Below are 17,921 nucleotides of genomic sequence, written 5' to 3' on the forward strand. Positions count from 1 at the left end.
TAAGGATATACTACATCAATCCCTAAAATCAGTTGACTATCCATGCCCGGAGTGTGGAAGTATCTGTAGGTCACGGTTGGGTCTTTACAGTCACAGGAGGGCACACAGTCGCAATTAGCCCTGAAAAATTTTAAGTCTGTTCGCACCTTTATCTTTTTTGTCTTTTTGTAGATTCATTCCCTGTAACTGGATACAGCAATGTATGAAAGTATTTATTCATGGTACAACAAATGCAAACATGTTGTACATTATATTGAATAATATATTTATCTCGATCTTGCGAGTGGGTGCTCACTTATGTACACCCTCAATTCTAAAACATATATTTAATTATGGGCCATTACACTCTTCCTGATTTTTTGCGCCAGCTCTCGGACTATATTGCCTAGAATCTTCAAACTAATAATTTGGCCCTTATAACGGATGAAATAGGTATTATCCGCTACGTAAATTTGAATTTTCGCATCTGCTGATGATTTTCCAGGAAAAAAGAGCCTCACGGATTGCAAAATCCAGGGCAATTTACCGGCTTTGCCTATAGAAAAGAGGTATTAGAAATTGACAAATAAAAAAAACGAAAATATTCCATTTTTTATTGTACCAAATTATATAAATACAGTCTATTTCATATTATGATATAGGATGAACAGAATTTTTCTGCAGAGAATATAGCAAATGATAAAGTCCACATCGCAAATCTTCTACAACCAATAGAAAGAAGATCGAATGATGAACACAATGTACAATATGTTAATTTTGCAACTCGAAGAATTACATAAAAAATCATCATGGAATATTAGTGCTCCTCTAAAAAATGAATCTGTTGTCAGTGTAAAAACGATATGCTTTATTCAGGATTTGTATTTTGTGATAATTTGCTGTGTATTATTCCTGATCTTGAGGAATGGAAACCTGTTGAATATAAAATTGATTGGGATGTTGAGTAACATCTTCCAATTATAAAAATTAATACTTAATAAAATCTTTATTTATAAATAGAAATAATCGATTCCGCTCAATTCAATCTATCATTATGCTGAAGCTTAGGTGACACAGTCTCGAGCATTAAGATCAAAATCAAACAAACCAGCGCGCGCTACATAAAGTGCTATAATTTGAGTTTATAGGTACCAGCCTAAAACAATTTAACACTAGCCCAAAGATAACTTCAAACAATAGTTTGGTAACTTTCAACGATAAACTCTCGCGTATTTGCCCATCTTAAATGGACGCAAGGAGAGTCACTATATCACTATACAGGGTGATGTATGGTATTTACTTTCCATTTGAGCAATCGACTATATGCTGTACTAAACTAATCTCAGACGATTACAAAAATATCATCGTAAAATTCTTCCTAGATATTTCTTCTTGTAAAATGGTTCGAAAAATTCTTGATTCTTTAAAACGACGCTATAGAACGTTGTACCTCAGGCCTTGTAAGATATGGGTGCTGGAATTCTTGAATGTAGGTCAGGTCTGAGATCTTTCCTCGAGCTCCTGATGCTCATCCTTCCAGTAGATCTCTTGAAATTGCTTTCTTCTGGCAAACTCCTGAACTGTTGTTCATCGTCGTCATCTAACATATTCAAACTACCGTATTTCTTCAACAGCTCCTGCACTTGCATGGCCATGATAGCATCGTCGTCTGTGTTTTTGACAGCCTTCAATAACTCCTGTCTTAACCTTCCTTTAGTAGGCGATGTATTAGTGCTGGATGACTTCCTGTCGTAACCAACGGCAGAAACACTCCTTCTGGTAGCAGAATTCCTGGCGAATGGTGAGATGAACGTTTCAGGGGTCAAAGAACTTCTTTGACGCTTAGGCGAGTTATTCCATGTGTTCACTTTACACTGGACTACTTTTTTGTAGGGTGAACCGTTCAGTTTTGGTGTGGACGGCGTTTCTTTACCATCCAGGCTGTTGGAACGTCTGTAGGAGGGTTTTCTTTCTTCTAGTACCGTTTTATCGGGCGTAGAGGTCGGCTTCGATTCGTTTTCGAAAATTTTCTGGGAGTATTGGGTCTTGCGTAGGCCCACATCGTTGAGGTCTTCCTCGCAGTCTAACTTATGCTCTGAAAAATACATATAATTTTATTAACTGAAAATCGTGATAAATATTTGAAAACAAACCATTCTCTTCAGCATCCTCCGCCGAATTCTGACTGTAAACAGAGGACCTCTTCTTCGACTTGTCGTTAACAATCCCCAAACTCCTGTAACCCTCGTCTGACATTTCGGACGTTGTGTCGCTATGATCGGTCAATTGGTCGTTGACCACCAGTGTGGCTTCGGATTTCAGCAGATCCTGCTTCGTGATACCCTTGTCGATGGGTATCTGCAAAGTGGAGACGTGGTTCTTCGGGACCTTCGGCGAGCTGCTGCTCTGGTGCTTTGGGCTCCTATTGGTGGATAGTTTCGTCTGGTGTGTCGATATGAAGTTCGGCGTTGGACTCCTGGACCTGTTGGATGGTGGCATGAGAGATTTCCGGGATAGGTTAGGGCTCACTGATCTCCTGTCGTCGTTTTTGTACAGTTGGGATGGTGATCTTGACCTGGATCTGCTGAGGGAGTGCATTGGTGGACCGAGGAGAGAATTGGGCCCGGAGGGTGCGTGTGTTGGGGTGCTGTGGGCTGATGGCACAGGAGATCTGAAAATGGAATTTTGCTTCATGAAATTGTGACATTTTTGTTTCCCCAGCTATTGCTTAGTTCAGAAAAGTTATATACTATCGGTGTTTATGCCCTGAAGGCGACGATAAGATCGTGAAAGTCTTTTTCATTATTGAATGAAACTGTCATGTGAAAAATCAAGATAAGGGAACCATTATGGAAGGTAGGAATTAAAAGATTATGATACTCTCTTAGTTGGGAATCATTCAAAAAGTGTTTCATTTAGTTAGTCAATACAGAAATTATTAATATAAACTTGGTTATCTATTGGATATCCTTCAGAACAACTGTTTTCATAAAAATTTTTCCACTTCTAGCTCTTTTGCGGAAAAAATTCCAACGTCCAAAAACTTCTTCAACTGTTTATTTGGTCTACAGACATTATTTTCATAACAACAACTGGGAGAACAATGCTTAATGTTTGTTATTTTCCGAATCTATCTGCAGGTACCTGTAATTCGTAGTAAACATATTGCGAAAAGTTTATGTTTATTAGATCCATTGAACCGCTTTCATAGATTGCAATTTGATTTTTCCGGAAATAATAACATAGTCGTTTAGGGAACTTTTCGAAGTTTTGTTTGTCTACAGTTCAAATCTTGGATCCTCTAATGTTGAGAGAAACTAATCAGTATTTTTACATCAGAATTTGAATATGATATTTCTGTCAATTCAGCTCTGATGCATTCAGTCCATATATTCATAGATTTATGGTAGGTTTAATGAAACTTTGATCGCCCGATCAACGATTAGACAGTCACTCGATTTCTAAAACGGAATCACTGAAACCTTTTCATTCCTGAATATATAGAAGAAATAGCAATTGAGAATAATTTAATGGACGTGTGAACATTATAATTCGATGCGAGAATGATATTCTGAAAGATCATGACTAAATTGTCGATTGAAAACAAATTGACGTCTATTCGTCAATCAAGCGTTGATTCCCTGATCAAGCTTTATGAATCGCGAGGTTAATCTATGGTATATTTAACAGAAATTGAATTGACAACGTATAGATTAATTTTGAAGGAAAGACATTGGAATTTTTCGAAGTCTTTCCCAATAAAATAGGGTTCGTAATAGTTACAAAAAATTTAAGAGGTGATTCCTTTTAGTAATAGTGTAGGCGCTACATATAAGCAAGGGCTGCCAAAAAATGTATGGACGCCCTACACTATTTTTCCCAACTATTCATCTACACCCTGCATATCTAGACAGTTTGAATAGACAAAAATTTGAAGAATCTTAGTGGTGAATAGGTATTCAAGCATTGGTGATTCTATATGTACTAAATACTTTCTTCTTCATGATAATAAAACATAAAATGCTTCCGAAAAACCAAGGACTTCTTCTTACCTTTCATAATAAACGTGAGAGCCATGCAGATCTGCAGCACCAGGCTTGTTGACAAGTCTGGCTCCCTGGGTGGTCCGGTGCTGTGAGCGACATCTGCAGGGGTCATGTTTATCCAGATAATGTGACAATGTGTCCCAGCCACCACCTACTCGGACCATCACGTGATTTCGCAATATCTATAATAAAAAGGAATGGTTATTTATCGAAGTGAATATGTAGCATTTGTGTTTGCAATCATAACGTTTTTCTTTAACCAAATTCAGGTGGATAACTGTGGTAGATCAACAAGAATAGCTACCAGATACTCGGATTCAAAAAGGGAACTAAGCACATAATCTGAAAAAAGAAAAACCTATTCCATATTTCGTGAATCCACAGAAGCGAAGTTGACACTCTCTTGTCAAAATTGATATGTAGCTCAGTCAAGTGTCGAATAAAATGATCGTCAGATCTGATGTTTAAAGATGACGACGATGTACCAGAACACGTCAAAAGCCAAACGAGCTACCAAGTGTTCGCAGCCGAAGCGAAAAAATACAAAATCAAGTACATCAGGTCGCTCGTCGCCTTCTTTCTGCTAGGCTTGTGCAACAACTTCGGCACTATGGTCCTCATAACCGCAGCCGAAGATATCATGGAGGTGAATACTATCAATGATGCGCAACACCTGAATAAAACGTACTTCGCCACAAACAGGCATTGCTCACAGATCGGAACAGGCGCCATTCTTCTAACATTCATCATAACAGGAACTATAGTATCGTCGGTGATTCCTTTCATGCCTTGGTTTATACATCTGAGAATATTTATTAGCATTGTGCTGTCCATGCTTGGATTCTGCATCATATCGCTTTCTAAGGAAGCCCTCACTGTAGCCTTAGTTGGAGTTGTTTTGATATCCTCGGCAGATGTCCTAGGGGAATGCAGCTGTCTTCAGTATACGACGTACTTCCATGTGAACGTGATTTCAACCTGGGCATCAGGAACTGGGACTGCAGGTAAGAAAAGCACCACACCAAAACTTCGGGCACTGACTTCTTCAGACGGGAGAACATAAAACTTTTTGACAACTTCACCATTGTCAGTTACGATGTCACCCAATTTTCTTCAACCAAATATTCGAATAAATTGGTTCTTCTCTCATGTTGGGAGATACAGATGCCCCGAGTTTCAGAAACAATGAAGGTACTCCAGAAGAACGGAGGGAGAATAGAAAACTGAGAGTACGTTTCATCAGATCGCTAACAGCTTTTTGGATACTTGGAGTGTGCAATAATTTCGGGATATCGGCTATGCTTGCTGGCGCCGTCAATATCATAGAGGTCAACGAGAATGCTGCTGAAAATGGCACTGAACCTGGAAAGAGAGATTGCACCATGAGTTCCACAGGGGTCATTCTAGTGGCCCAGTATGTTGGTGCGGTCGGAACGACTATGATAGCCCCGTTTTTACCGATGTTGATACACTGTAGAATGATATGTTGTTTGTTGATGTATGTTGGAGGTTTTCTGTTGGTTGCTTTCATAACTGAATATATGGAAGTCGCGATGGTGGGCGTTGCCTTGGTGTCCATATCATCAGCGCTCGGCGAAGTCACTTTGCTCCAATACGCTGCCTATTTCACTAGGGTAACCTTGTCTACCTTCAGTTCTGGAACTGGCGCTGCAGGTAAGGTGTCCACTGATTATGCAACTTGGCATGCGAAGCTTCCACTGGTGTCATGAAGCTTAAGGTCAAAATTCCCAATACTGTACAGAGTTTATTGTTTCTTCCTCAGCGAATTCACGATATTTTCAATGTTATACCTTTCAGGCGTTCTTGGAGCACTTTCCTACACCTTAGGAGTGGAACAAGGATACAAATACACCATGCTGGGGATGACGTCCATACCGATTATTATGGGATTGGTCTTCTGGTTCCTCTTACCGATACCAACGGAGGAAGATAAACTTAGTGTGTCAATCCAACGGGCTTGGAATGAGAGAGAAGTGAAGACACCTTGGATGATCATTGTGAAGAAGTACTACCTCATTCCGAAGGTGTTCTGCAAGTACATTGCACCTCTGGGATCAGTGTATCTATTCGAATATTTCATCAATCAAGGGTTGTACGAGCTGATAAAGGTGGAAGATAAACTAGTGGAGAAGCACATGCAGTACCAATGGCTTCAAGTGGCCTACCAAGTTGGAGTTTTCGTGTCCAGGTCTTCGGTCAACTGTATATACATAAAATACATCTGGATCATGGCCCTTTTTCAGTTTTTCAACGTGATAATCTTCACCACCGCTGCCATATACATGTACATCAGCATATTTTGGGTTCTTTTCGCTCTGGCCATCGAGGAGGGCTTGTTTGGAGGTGCGGCATACGTGAATACGTTCGTGCGGATAGGGAGGGAGGAGGCGGAGGAGGAGAAGCAGTTTATGTCCTCCATGACTTGTTTCGGCAACAACGCCAGTATCATGCTGGCCGGTTTCCTGGCCATTTTGGCCCATAATTTGATTTGTAAATTACCGCAACCGAGTGAAATGTAGACGATTAGAATGAACAATGTAGTCATATGTTAAGTACAACACATATTATATGAGAAACAAAGCGATTTTTTTATTTTTCACAAAGTTGGTTATTCGAGGAAACATCGAAATCACACACATCGAATGCAGGGTTAGGATTCTAGCCTTTTTTAGTTCCTCCTCCAGTATTTTTCAATGATATTTTGTTCCTTACTTGGTTTCCTTAGGAATATTTTGATTGAATCTTTCAGGTACTCGAGCGTTAAATCATATGAGAAGATGGGAGATGTTGAATTAATAGTTAAAGTATTACTCACCCTGACGAATATAAGTACTTTGGTGTCTCCAATTCTATATTTTCCTTCAGAAACTCGGATCATTGGGAACTGTGTTGGGCATGTACATTTTTCTACGAGATCTCGCACCTAGAAAAAAAATACAAATGAATTCAGAACGCTCGGGATATTCCATGTGTATATTATTCTTGAATGAGAAAAATACGAAATTAATGCAAATTAATATTCAGTGTTTCATGAATATCGAAAGATATATGTAATATTATGAGAAAAAGGTGGGTATTGTATGGGTAGGTTTATTTTAGAATGCACTGGTAAAGTTCGTTTATGGACTTAAATTCGTCATATGGTTTAGGTTAGGACTTATAGGCAACTATTATCCTTCTGAATTTTTGTGAAAACTCCGCCCAAGCTATTTAAAACCCCGTGAGTATTTCACAAGTCGAAAATAGAACAGATTTCCCAAGCGTTGAAGAAGAATTTTCAACAACAGACTCCCGATTCATGAGCATAAGATGAAAAGAATTCTTGAAAAAATATAATCCAAGTTAAAAAATGCTAAAGGCCGCTGAAGCAACACTGTTAAAGAGCGAAAATATAGCAGATAAGTGAGCAAAATGAAGATTTCACCAGGTAGAGTTTGCTGGCTTAAAAAAGTTTCCTTTTGTTACAAACATCTCCATATCAAAGTTTAATATATGATGGGGCCCTAGCTCTTCATAGTGCTCTTACTTTATTCGGCAATCTGAGGTCATAACCGAAAACATTTACGGCCGGTTTCATAATCAAGCCTAAAGTCTCTTCAATTTTCAAGCTTCCTTCAATCCTACTTACGGCCGGTTTCATAATCAAACCTAAAGTCGCTTTAATTTTAAAGCTTCCTTTAACCCTACTAAAAATGACATTAAAGGAAGCTTTAAGTTTAAAGTGACTTTAAATTTGATTATGAAACTGGACGTAAGAATGACAGTAAAGGAAGTTTCAAGCTTAAAGAAACTTTAAATTTGATTATGAAACTGGACGTAAGTTGCCAAATGTCTGTCAAAATATTGCCAAGCTGTTGTGATGTCCACGGTGGGTCAGGTGTAACTTGGCAGACAGACATATCCTTTTGGTCTACAATCCAATCACGATACCTTACCGTTCTCATGGTTGCGTTAAAACATCAAAACAAATGCCCCTCTGAATGCACACTGAGCCAACACCAAAAAGGGTTATTAGCATCATGAAATATTCATTATACCGTTGACTCCATTCTCGTCACACCAACAATCGCTCAACAGACTCATACAGACGAAATCTGGAGTCACCCGAGAGCAGGCAGTATCTCCATCTATGCGTATTTCACTTTGCATGTTCGAGAGTCTAATGATATCTTCCATACCGCTGCTAGCTACTCAGTCATGGGTGCCTGGTGAATCTTCTTGCTCTAATATTGAAGTTATGCTACCTATTTCGGGTTGTTTGACCAGTTGTTCTTTCATCCCCATGAGCAAATGCAGCACTTCCACTAGTATGATAGCGATTGCAGGCTCCACTAACTCTACTTTGCGGAACCCGGAGACGGTTAGCAACTTCTTGTTGTATCCCAACCTCCGTGCCATCAATACATCAATTGTTCAAGTTGAAAGGCTTCTAAACACATGTTAAACTCGAGGCACAGCGCAGACTAAATGCCATAGCCCACAAATTTTTTGACTTAAGTGTTACGAGGACAATATTTTGTGTGTATGTAATACGCAAAAATTAGTTTGCATAAAGTAAGTTTCCCTTCGAATATCCACTTAAATTTTTGAGCAGAGTAGATTATTTCTCCGCTCAAAAGTTCGGAATTTCCACTAAATTGAAATCGTTTACTCCTCGTATGTTTCATAGACAATCTTTAGCTACACGGCGCCAAATCAAGCCCTGAACCTATTCGACACCGTTAATCCATTTTCGTATTCAGTCTGCAACGATAGCGATCTTGGCGTGCAAGCGACATAACATTCAGGTTGACACATTCGTGGGAAAACACCTATCCTTTAACGTATACTGTTAGATACTCTTTTTATAAGACATTTGATTCACGATTTCAACAATGTGTTGTGTTTGCGATTGTTATTGTTTTGGATCTGTTTGTTTTCGATTCGGTCACAAGACGGGTTCAATTGTCGATTGTTCGAACGATGAATTACTTGACTTCGTCCATTGGAGAACGCGGAAATGAACGGAAAGTGCAATTGTACGAAACGCGACAATTTTTCATGAGGTACTACAAATGAATCCATTTCTGAGCAATGAGATGTTCGAAAGCAACATTTTCCATAATATAATTCTTTTACTTGCCCTTCCAATCATAACAGCACATTTGAAGAAGGTGGACTTAACATCAGACCAATACAGATACAAAATAGGCATATCGGAACTATATAACAGGAACAAGTCTACTGAAGATTGACATTTTTTTTTCGAATAGAGTGTGGCTCACTCCGTTGGCTAACAACAGAAGAATACCTGAAGACAGCTGACGGATGCTTCCCGAAACGTCAGTGGGAATTGTGGCACATAGAGAAAGGGAAAGTCTTGTCTCTGTTGTGGCATATTAACTCCTGAACAAACATTATAAAGTTAACCTAACCTAACCTAAGCAATGATTACAGAGTTAGGTTAGGTTAACCTAATTCTTAGGTTAGGTTAACCTAACCTTACTCTGTAATCTAGCTCTTAGGTTAGATTAACCTAACCTAACTCTGTAATCTTTGCTTAGGTTAGGTTAACTTTATAATCTTTGTTCAGGAGTTAACCGAACCTAAGAGTTAGGTTAGTTGAGTTTTCACCCACCTGAAGATGCAACTGTGATAGCGAAACACGTCTCGTGGTTAAACAACTCATGTTAGTGAGAACCATCGAATCAACTCAATCAAGAATATCATTCGATGGTCACTCTGTATCATATAAAGTCGTTTCCATCCATCCCACATGATTAGAAAAGACATAAATGGGTCCAACGAAGGCCAAACCACTCATTCATTCTGCCTGGAGAAACCTAAGACCTGTGTTTCCACCTGTTGGAGATTATATCTAGCCAATCGATCAATCTCCATATTTTCCAAGCAATTGCTTCGCTCAACATCAATGTAAATACACTGGGTGGCCGTAACGGATAATAGCCGTTTGGGGATTGAAGAATCAAATTAATTTTTGAGTCGACAGATCGAGAATGGCAAATACGTGGGAAAATTGGATGAGATTTTATCCTACTCAAATTTCAGGACGTACGGGGACTACCTGAAGGAGTTTAACGGATTCATCATATATAATAATATATTGAAATATTAATTAGCGAAATTTGAATTTCATACATTGTGTTATCGGAGGTTTTCTTCAACAGATTGTAGAACTATACCATACTTCCTTCGTGACGAAAAAAGAAAAACATAAACTGATTAACGCCGTCAATATTAAGTAGATAATAACGAAATTAATTCATATTTATAGCCCCTGCTGATATAAAATCAACAAACCATCAGTATTTAAAAAAAAGTTATTCTGTCGAGAAAGGGTAGAAACCTAACTCGAGAGTTAGGAAAGTACACTGAGTACACCGTTGCCTATCAGATGGCGCTAAGCTGTATACCTCCACCGTACCCACTACTAATAATGAATAAAGGGACCATCAATTCATTTTGTTTTCGTCGGGATATAAGTTGTGTAGCTCTGACAGGGTCTAATGAGATGAAAGCCATGGTCAGCATCTACTCTTTCTAGACGGATTGGTATTTTTGTTAATACTTTGAGTGATGTTGGTTGGCTAGTTGAATTCAGATCGTAAGATCTGTTGATTTTATATGAGTGTTACGTATCTAAATAAATAACTCTTGTAGTTTCATTTGCTTCTTCTTTTTTTGACTCTCATTCATTCGTTGCTGTATCCCGTTACCGGGAATGAATCTAAAAAAAGACTCAAGAACAAAACTAGACTTGGGTACATTTCTACGATCCAGAAATAAAGCAACAATCAATGGAATGGCGACACTCTGGTTCTCCAAGACCTAAGAAGTTTTGTGTCCAAAAATCTGCTGGAAAACTTCTTGCTTCAGGGTAGAACAATAACTGGAGATTTCTATTCGACAATACTGAACACCCCTGCCCACCAATTCCATGTTGCCATGCAAAAAAGTCTTGATTTAGGGCTTGAATTACTAGAACAACCCTCTTATTCGCCAGATTTGGCTCTTTCCTCAACTGAAAAATGTTTTAAAAGGTCGTAAATTCTCTTCCAACGAGGAGGTAATGAAAGCTGTAGAGGTCTGGTTTGAGGAGCGAGAAGAAACATTTTTTTAAAGGTCTAGAGACGTTGCAGGTTCGCTGTAATAAATGTATCCAATTACGAGGAGAGTATGTTGAGTAATAAAATTATTTTGACATTGAAATTTTGTTTGGTTCTATAGTAGGCTAAGAATTTTTCAATATATCCTCGTACATTGCACTTCGAATGAACCAGGATGGAAGCTCAAGTCCACATTTCTTTCTCAAATTTGAATCGGAGTGAAAGCTGAAAGAAATTATGGAAATAATGAGTCCTTTTCAAGAAATATTTATATCGATCCTCACGCTTATGGTTACGATAAGCATTATCGTAGAGGAATAGGAGCACGACAAATCCCTATAGCCGTTTGTCACAATCCCTATATTGGACTGCTTATGGCAAAATTGGTGACCAATATCGCCATTCCTCCTTCCAAATACAGAAGGAACGGTTGTTTTCCTCATTGTTTGCAAATGTTGAAGATACAATCTATGGTTGGAAAATTAATAAAATACATTCCTAATGATGTTCACGATCATGCAGTGAAAGTTGCGAGTTTCATTGTTTCCAAGCCTTGGGGACATCGCAATTTCTGAAATTGTTTCGTTAGTGAGGAAACTACTCTATTGGTCTCTGTTTACAGCGGTATAAAATGTGTGGGAGTCTGTGAGGGGTTATGCGACCGTAATGAGTACCATCAAATTTGTATCATTTATATTGGGTTTTTTTGTGAATTCTCTCAGTTAGGTAATGCGGTATTACGTACAACGTCTTGTGACTTTTGGATCGATAAATCATTGGGTTTGTCTCTCTCATTTCTAGAACTTTGATATCTTGCCATTCAGCGACTCTTTCTCATCTAGGAACCGACTGACCTCAGTACTTAATTGGCAGAAACCTTTTTTTGTTGAAAATATTGCCGAAATTTCTCCAACATTCGCTGCAAAGCCTAGAATCAACGTGAAGTAATAACGTTGGTATATATGGTATTTTCAGGGGTAGAACTCATCAAAATAAGTCGTTTAACCAAAAATTGTCTGTATAAAATATCCAAGATGGCCGAGATACAACCCCTAGAATTTCGACAAAATTTCATAGAATTTCAAGTACGGGACTGCGGAAGGTGATTCAGGTATCGCAATAACGAAACAAAACATAAATATATGGCTGGACAATGAATGGTTCAGTACCAAGTTCATCAGATTTGATGCATCAGATGATAATCATAATTGCTGTATCGTGCAATTTAGGATGGAAAAATGCAGAAAATCGAGGCAGTTTCTTGAAAGTGCTTATGTTAGTTATGTTGAAAAAGTGCTATGATGTTTCCCTATTTCATCCCATTTTTACGACGATTCTTGGAATGTTCGAACAGGAAGATTGTGATGCCCATTGTGAAAAAATTCGTGAATATTTCAGAAGAATTTTATTGGCAATATTTTGAAGTATTATTCTTTTTTTTACACTTGTGTCTTAAGTCTCTTCTGTCAGTTGGTATCGAAATGAGTCATTTCATAAAATCGTGTAAGTTACTAAAAATTAATGAGAACAATTCGGCAATACTAAGTTTTCATTTTCATTAACACGTAAATATCGAATGAGCCAATATCCTAAACGAAACCACATGGTCCAACCAGGAGATAAGCTTTTTCCCACTGCTTTGCAATAATTCAGCTAATAAACGGTCTAGGGTCGTATTGAGATCTATGCCAGTAATAATTTTCAATTATTTTCAACTTTGAAGTTTTGTATAGAAGATTTTTGGAGAAACGCTTCATTTTGACCAGTTCTACCTCCTGTTGAAAAAATGCCTCACCTTCAAATACACCCTGTATATGAGATGAGACGTGTTTCCTAACCTCTTTTCGACCTTCATTCACTGATAAATAATGGTAGCGTTGCTTGAAAAATTCAACTTTTTTTCATTTATCTGTATTCAGTGGGTAGGATTTTGTACCTCATACTATTTCAGGTATTGTATACACAGGGACTCACGAAGACCTTTAGGATATTACAAAGAAATTCTCCATATGAACACTTGAAATGTTATACTCAAGCTATCGTTTTTTGAATATAACATGTTACACCCAGATTAATCATTGAATTCTACATTGTTTCAATGTATCACTCGTATATTTGTCTGAACCACGATAAAATCTTCAAATTTTCTCAAATAGGAACTCCTTCCAATGTTGAAAACTTTTCCCATGACAATTACTAATATTCCAGACTCTATCAGAAGACCAATGCTTCTCGTAATAAAAGAATCAATTGATTATCCTTGATCCTCCCTATTCGCATTCCGAAGAATATTCTGCAGGTTCAGCACCTGCAAGCATAAATGCAACTCTCCTGTCCACCCACGCACCGTTACAATAAGCCGAAGGCAAGGTAAGAGATATGACGTTTGGTAGCGGATGTCCATATAAATCATAACCGAGATGTCAGGGGAATCCGTTTCCTATTGCCATATAAGATATAAGACTGATTAATTCGATGCTACAACGAAGGTATATGCTCTTTGTCTTTACTCGAGCTGTTCGATGAGGCTACTTTCTAATTCTAATCGGATGGTGGGGGCCAATTAGGTTCATTGTTGTTGGGATGCATACTAATCAGTGGTTCTGACGAATGTAATCGAGTGTATACTCATTATTTCGAGCGTAATAGTACAAGGATTCCATTAAAGATTATGGGAACGATTTATAATTGAATGAAAATTTTTTCGAAGAGAATGAATCTAGAAGCTGCTGACAATAACATAAGTTCATCAGCTTATGATAATTAGACATAAAATGTATCAAGGTTCAAGCAGGAATGATAATCACTATCACTAATATCCGCTATGGAGTGGAATAAGAAGGCCTGTAGAAGATTATGGATGTAGGAATGAGGGTTAGCTATAGACAAATAAAAAAAAATAAACCTAACTATTCTGCTCGGTCTGCACTACGAGGGCAATAACATCAAATCAAGGAGATCCCATGGGACAAAGTTCGGCTAGTTTCAGTAGTTTTATCAAGAGTTCAGATGGTAAGGAGCTCTTTTGGACTAAACTTCGCTGAAAACTGGAAATCCATTTACTTCTATGAGCTTATCCTAGGACCTTCTTACGAAAATAAGGAGTGACTACATTTTTAAGAAGTTAATGATTTGGCTACTCAGTCCATATGCAGATAGAACCAAAGTAATATTCACAGGAGGTATTCACAGTGAAGCTCCAATGAATAATTTATATGCAACACTAGCAGGAATATTATCTTGATCTGAACATCATTTCGAGCATTGATATTGAAGTTATGATGCAGGTAGATTGTAGATTTTTAGAGAGGATTGCACTTCTAGCTCAATTAAGATCTATCTTTTACCCTGTCAGTGTTTTTCTTGCCACTAGGTCGTTTACATCTCATTCTGTAGTTCCAGAGTTCTAATTAAGTCCAGTATCTGAGTTGGCTCAATAACTCAGTAAAGTGAAAAGCATCAGAATGGTTGACAGAGTGGGAAATGCAGATATTAGGGAGGAGTTCGAGACACAATCTGTAGGTACTCGAGTAAGGGGTGGACAAGACAAGAGAGAGATGGCATGAAGAATTGATTTACAAAATGAGATATGCTGGATATTCAAATGTGCAAGTTGATTAGGAATTATTTGAGGAACAGAAGATTCTACGTGGAAGTGGAAGGAGAAAAAACTCCACAACCAGATATATGGAAGCAGGGGTGCCTCAAGGGTCAGTACTTGGGCCGTACACAAAATCTCCAAGGACTATGCTGACACTGAATGCCGACGACACCGGAATCGCAAGCCACAAATCATAGAAGAAAAATTACAAGAAGCTATAGATGAAATAAATGACTGGTGTATTAAATGGAGAATAAAGCTCAACGGACAAAGGAGCCAAGCGATATTACTGCAAAATAGGACACTGAGAACTACAAAAAATCAAGAGGTAGATGGAGAAGAAATCGAATGGAAAAACGAAGCGAAATATTTAGGTATCACCCTAGACAAAAGTCTAACTTGGAGAAGCCATATCAAACAAGCCGTTGACAAAACCAAGACAGCGATGAATATGCTCTACCCGCTGATAGGTAGAAAGAGCCACATGTCAAATGAGACAAAATTGAAAATAATCAAAGCCGTTGCTAGACCGCAACTGACTTATGGATCAGGTGCTTGGGGATTCGCGGCAAAGAGCCATATACAAAGAATTCAGGTAACAGAAAACAAGCTACTACGATGTGCCATAGATGCGTCTTGGTTTGTCAGGAACAAACAGATATATCGAGATTTGAAGTGGGAAACCATCACCGAATTTATGAAGAGGATAGCTGAAAAGTTATTCGGAACAGCGAAGGAACATCCCAACGAAGAACTCAGGAGACTAGTGGACTACGATCCGGAGGAAGACAGAGGATGAATGAGAATTTACAAAAGTAGACCGCGAGATCGATTGAGGAGAGATTAAAATGACTACGGAAACTTATTAAAACTATACCTACTAAGAAGAGATATCCGAAATGGACGAACATGAACACCCTATCACGAAAATGTGCCAGAAGAAATTAACCGATCATCGCCCCCCGAAGGCTGTATCTTGGAATGGAGGTCGATTTCGAAAAAAATTTATGGAACTACCCCTGCTTATTTTCATCGAGGAATCATCTCCTTGAGTCCTTTGCATTTATTCACAGATACCTTGTAAATCGTAGTGTATGTTTTCTAGATGCTTGTTTTCTCTTTACTCGGAAGCTTGACATCTTTTTGGTGCAGGGATGTGAGCAATAATTCTTGACCTAGCAGGAACTACTTTAGCATTTCTCTCCAGTTCCAAATTCAATGCAATCTATAAGATAGATGCAGCTCTGAACACCACTTCATCAAACTATACAATATTGACCTTTCGACTCCCATAAATCAGATCCGCTACGCCAACATAAATCCTCCTGTGATCTATCGTCTTGGAAACTACTGGACGTCCAAAATGAAATATAAGGTGTAATAGGTACTTTATGACAATTCCTAACGATTCATTTCTCCAAGAACGTTATGACAAGGTTAACAGGGAAACGTTTACACGACTCAATTACCAATTCCTTACCTGGTAATCCGACTCGGCATTAAATCAATCGAACTGACATGGGAATTTGTTCGAGAGCACCGATAAAAATCGATTGTTCAACTTAAGTCAAGACCTATCGGCATTGAGGGTGTTTCGTAATGCATGGGCTCGGAGTTGCAGTAGGTCGAACGTTTTCTCTGCCTGTTTCCCAAAAAAATCCTTCGCGATTAACGATAGAGAAGATATGGAAGAATGGATTGGTTGTGGATCACATCTATCTCAGTCGATCTGGTATTTATAATCACGTATGCTTGGTCTGAGAAAGGGTTTGTTAGAAGTGATCAAGTAGTAATGTTGTTTCAGTTCTCCAATTTGTTAAAATTTAGCTCGTGAGGGGAAATGGAACGATTTTTGAGAGTACACATTCGTCCAAGTCCTCTAGCTTGAAAATAAATGGAATCAGCTCAATCTGGGATTGAATTGTCAGACCCTTCAATGTTTATGTAGGTGTGCCTTCTGCAGACGAAAATTTGTCTCAGTTTAGCAATATGGTCATTCAATATGCAAAAGACTGAGCACTTATCGCTAGCAGCTCAGAGGATCTTCAGATAATGTTGGACACCTATAAACATATATACGAAGCTTTGAGCCTTAGACTCAATATTGACAAAACCAAAATCCTGGTTAGTCCGCCATAAAGCGTTCAAACAGATATCAGCCTGGAGAATGAAACTCTAGAACAGGTCGAGCAGTTCAAATACTTGGGAAGCTTCATATATACTAGGGCTAACCTGGACACGGAAATACATTACCGTATCAATTCGGCATCACGGACATTCTGGAAGCTAAAGGACAGGGTATTTCAAAATCACGACCTCAATCTGAAGACCAAGACAGCTGTTTACAAAGCAGTGGTCCTCCCAACGCTTCTTTACGGAAGCGAAAGCTGGACACCCTACAGGAGACATATTAAACAGCTTGAACAAACGCAACAACGTCATCTAAGACAAATAATCCACCTTAGATGGTCTTGCAGCGCAGATCACAGTGGTGGTCTTTGGTCCACAGTTATAATGGAGACTCGAGAAGAATACAGCGGCGGCCAGATCTGGTTGGTGACTATCCATGCCCAGAGTGTGGAAGGATCTGTAGGTCATGGTTGGGTCTCTACAGTCACAGGAGGACACACAGTCGCAAGTAGCCCTAGGAAATTAGGGTTTGATGGCACAAGTTTTTTTTTCAATCTTTTTGTAGGTTTATTCTCGGTAACGGGATACAGCAATGAATGAAAGAGTCATTCAGACATATTAAGAAGATTTTGTACGTTGAAAGGTTGGACAACTGTGTGAGCATGATGAAACTGTGGATCTGGCTACACATGCCCACATCAATTCAATATTCGAAAAACCTTGCGCTAGATAAAACTCTGATCAATCACTCACCATTTCATCGAGGCTTTTCAAATCGTTGGTCACTATTTGTGGCACAGGTCCATACATGAGTACCGGTTCTTCGTCTTCCATATCGCTGTCACTCTCATCATCCCCAAGACCGCTATCGTTGACCACGCCGTCGTGAAAACTTGCACCCATTTTCTTCTGATCAGCAGCTATTTCCCTGTCGATCTGTCGTTCCATCTGTACCAGCATTGGTGCCAACATTCCGAACCTGAAGGAAGAATTCATTTAGCACTTTTCGATATATACCACCAATGGTGAAAAGTTCTT

General features: G+C 38.7%; 2 protein-coding genes across 4 annotated transcripts in view; one reads left to right on the forward strand and one right to left on the reverse strand.

The window, feature by feature from the left end:
• Nucleotides 1-579: 579 nt before the first annotated feature.
• Nucleotides 580-17,921, reverse strand: part of LOC123320093 (GAS2-like protein pickled eggs) — a 48,391-nt gene continuing 31,049 nt past the window's right edge. For both annotated transcript variants that reach the window (XM_044907264.1, XM_044907265.1), the window contains exons 5-9: nt 17,637-17,862; nt 6,862-6,969; nt 4,032-4,207; nt 2,133-2,650; nt 580-2,074 (exon numbers count right to left, since the gene is read on the reverse strand). In XM_044907264.1, coding sequence (XP_044763199.1) covers nt 1,431-2,074; nt 2,133-2,650; nt 4,032-4,207; nt 6,862-6,969; nt 17,637-17,862 — 1,672 coding nt within the window. In that variant the 3' untranslated portion in view covers nt 580-1,430. The remainder of the gene's footprint in view (nt 2,075-2,132; nt 2,651-4,031; nt 4,208-6,861; nt 6,970-17,636; nt 17,863-17,921) is intronic.
• Nucleotides 4,427-6,624, forward strand: LOC123320094 (battenin-like). 2 transcript variants are annotated; one of them, XM_044907266.1, is made up of 2 exons: nt 4,427-5,029; nt 5,844-6,624. In XM_044907266.1, exons 1-2 carry the CDS (start codon nt 4,486-4,488, stop codon nt 6,563-6,565), a joined length of 1,266 nt encoding a protein of 421 aa, XP_044763201.1. In that variant the 5' UTR covers nt 4,427-4,485; the 3' UTR covers nt 6,566-6,624. The 2 variants fall into 2 exon arrangements, with proteins under 2 accessions (XP_044763201.1, XP_044763202.1); XM_044907267.1 differs by lacking the exon at nt 4,427-5,029 and adding an exon at nt 5,064-5,699.

This window comes from Coccinella septempunctata, chromosome 9 (assembly GCF_907165205.1).
Source record: "Coccinella septempunctata chromosome 9, icCocSept1.1, whole genome shotgun sequence".
NCBI classification, from domain to species: domain Eukaryota; kingdom Metazoa; phylum Arthropoda; class Insecta; order Coleoptera; family Coccinellidae; genus Coccinella; species Coccinella septempunctata.

Coding starts and splice junctions, on each gene's coding strand:
- LOC123320094 (XM_044907266.1), top strand. CDS start 4,486: ATGTTTAAAGATGACGACGATGTACCAGAACACGTCAAAAGCCAAACG. Junction 5,030..5,843: donor ATCAGGAACTGGGACTGCAG/GTAAGAAAAGCA, acceptor TATACCTTTCAG/GCGTTCTTGGAGCACTTTCC.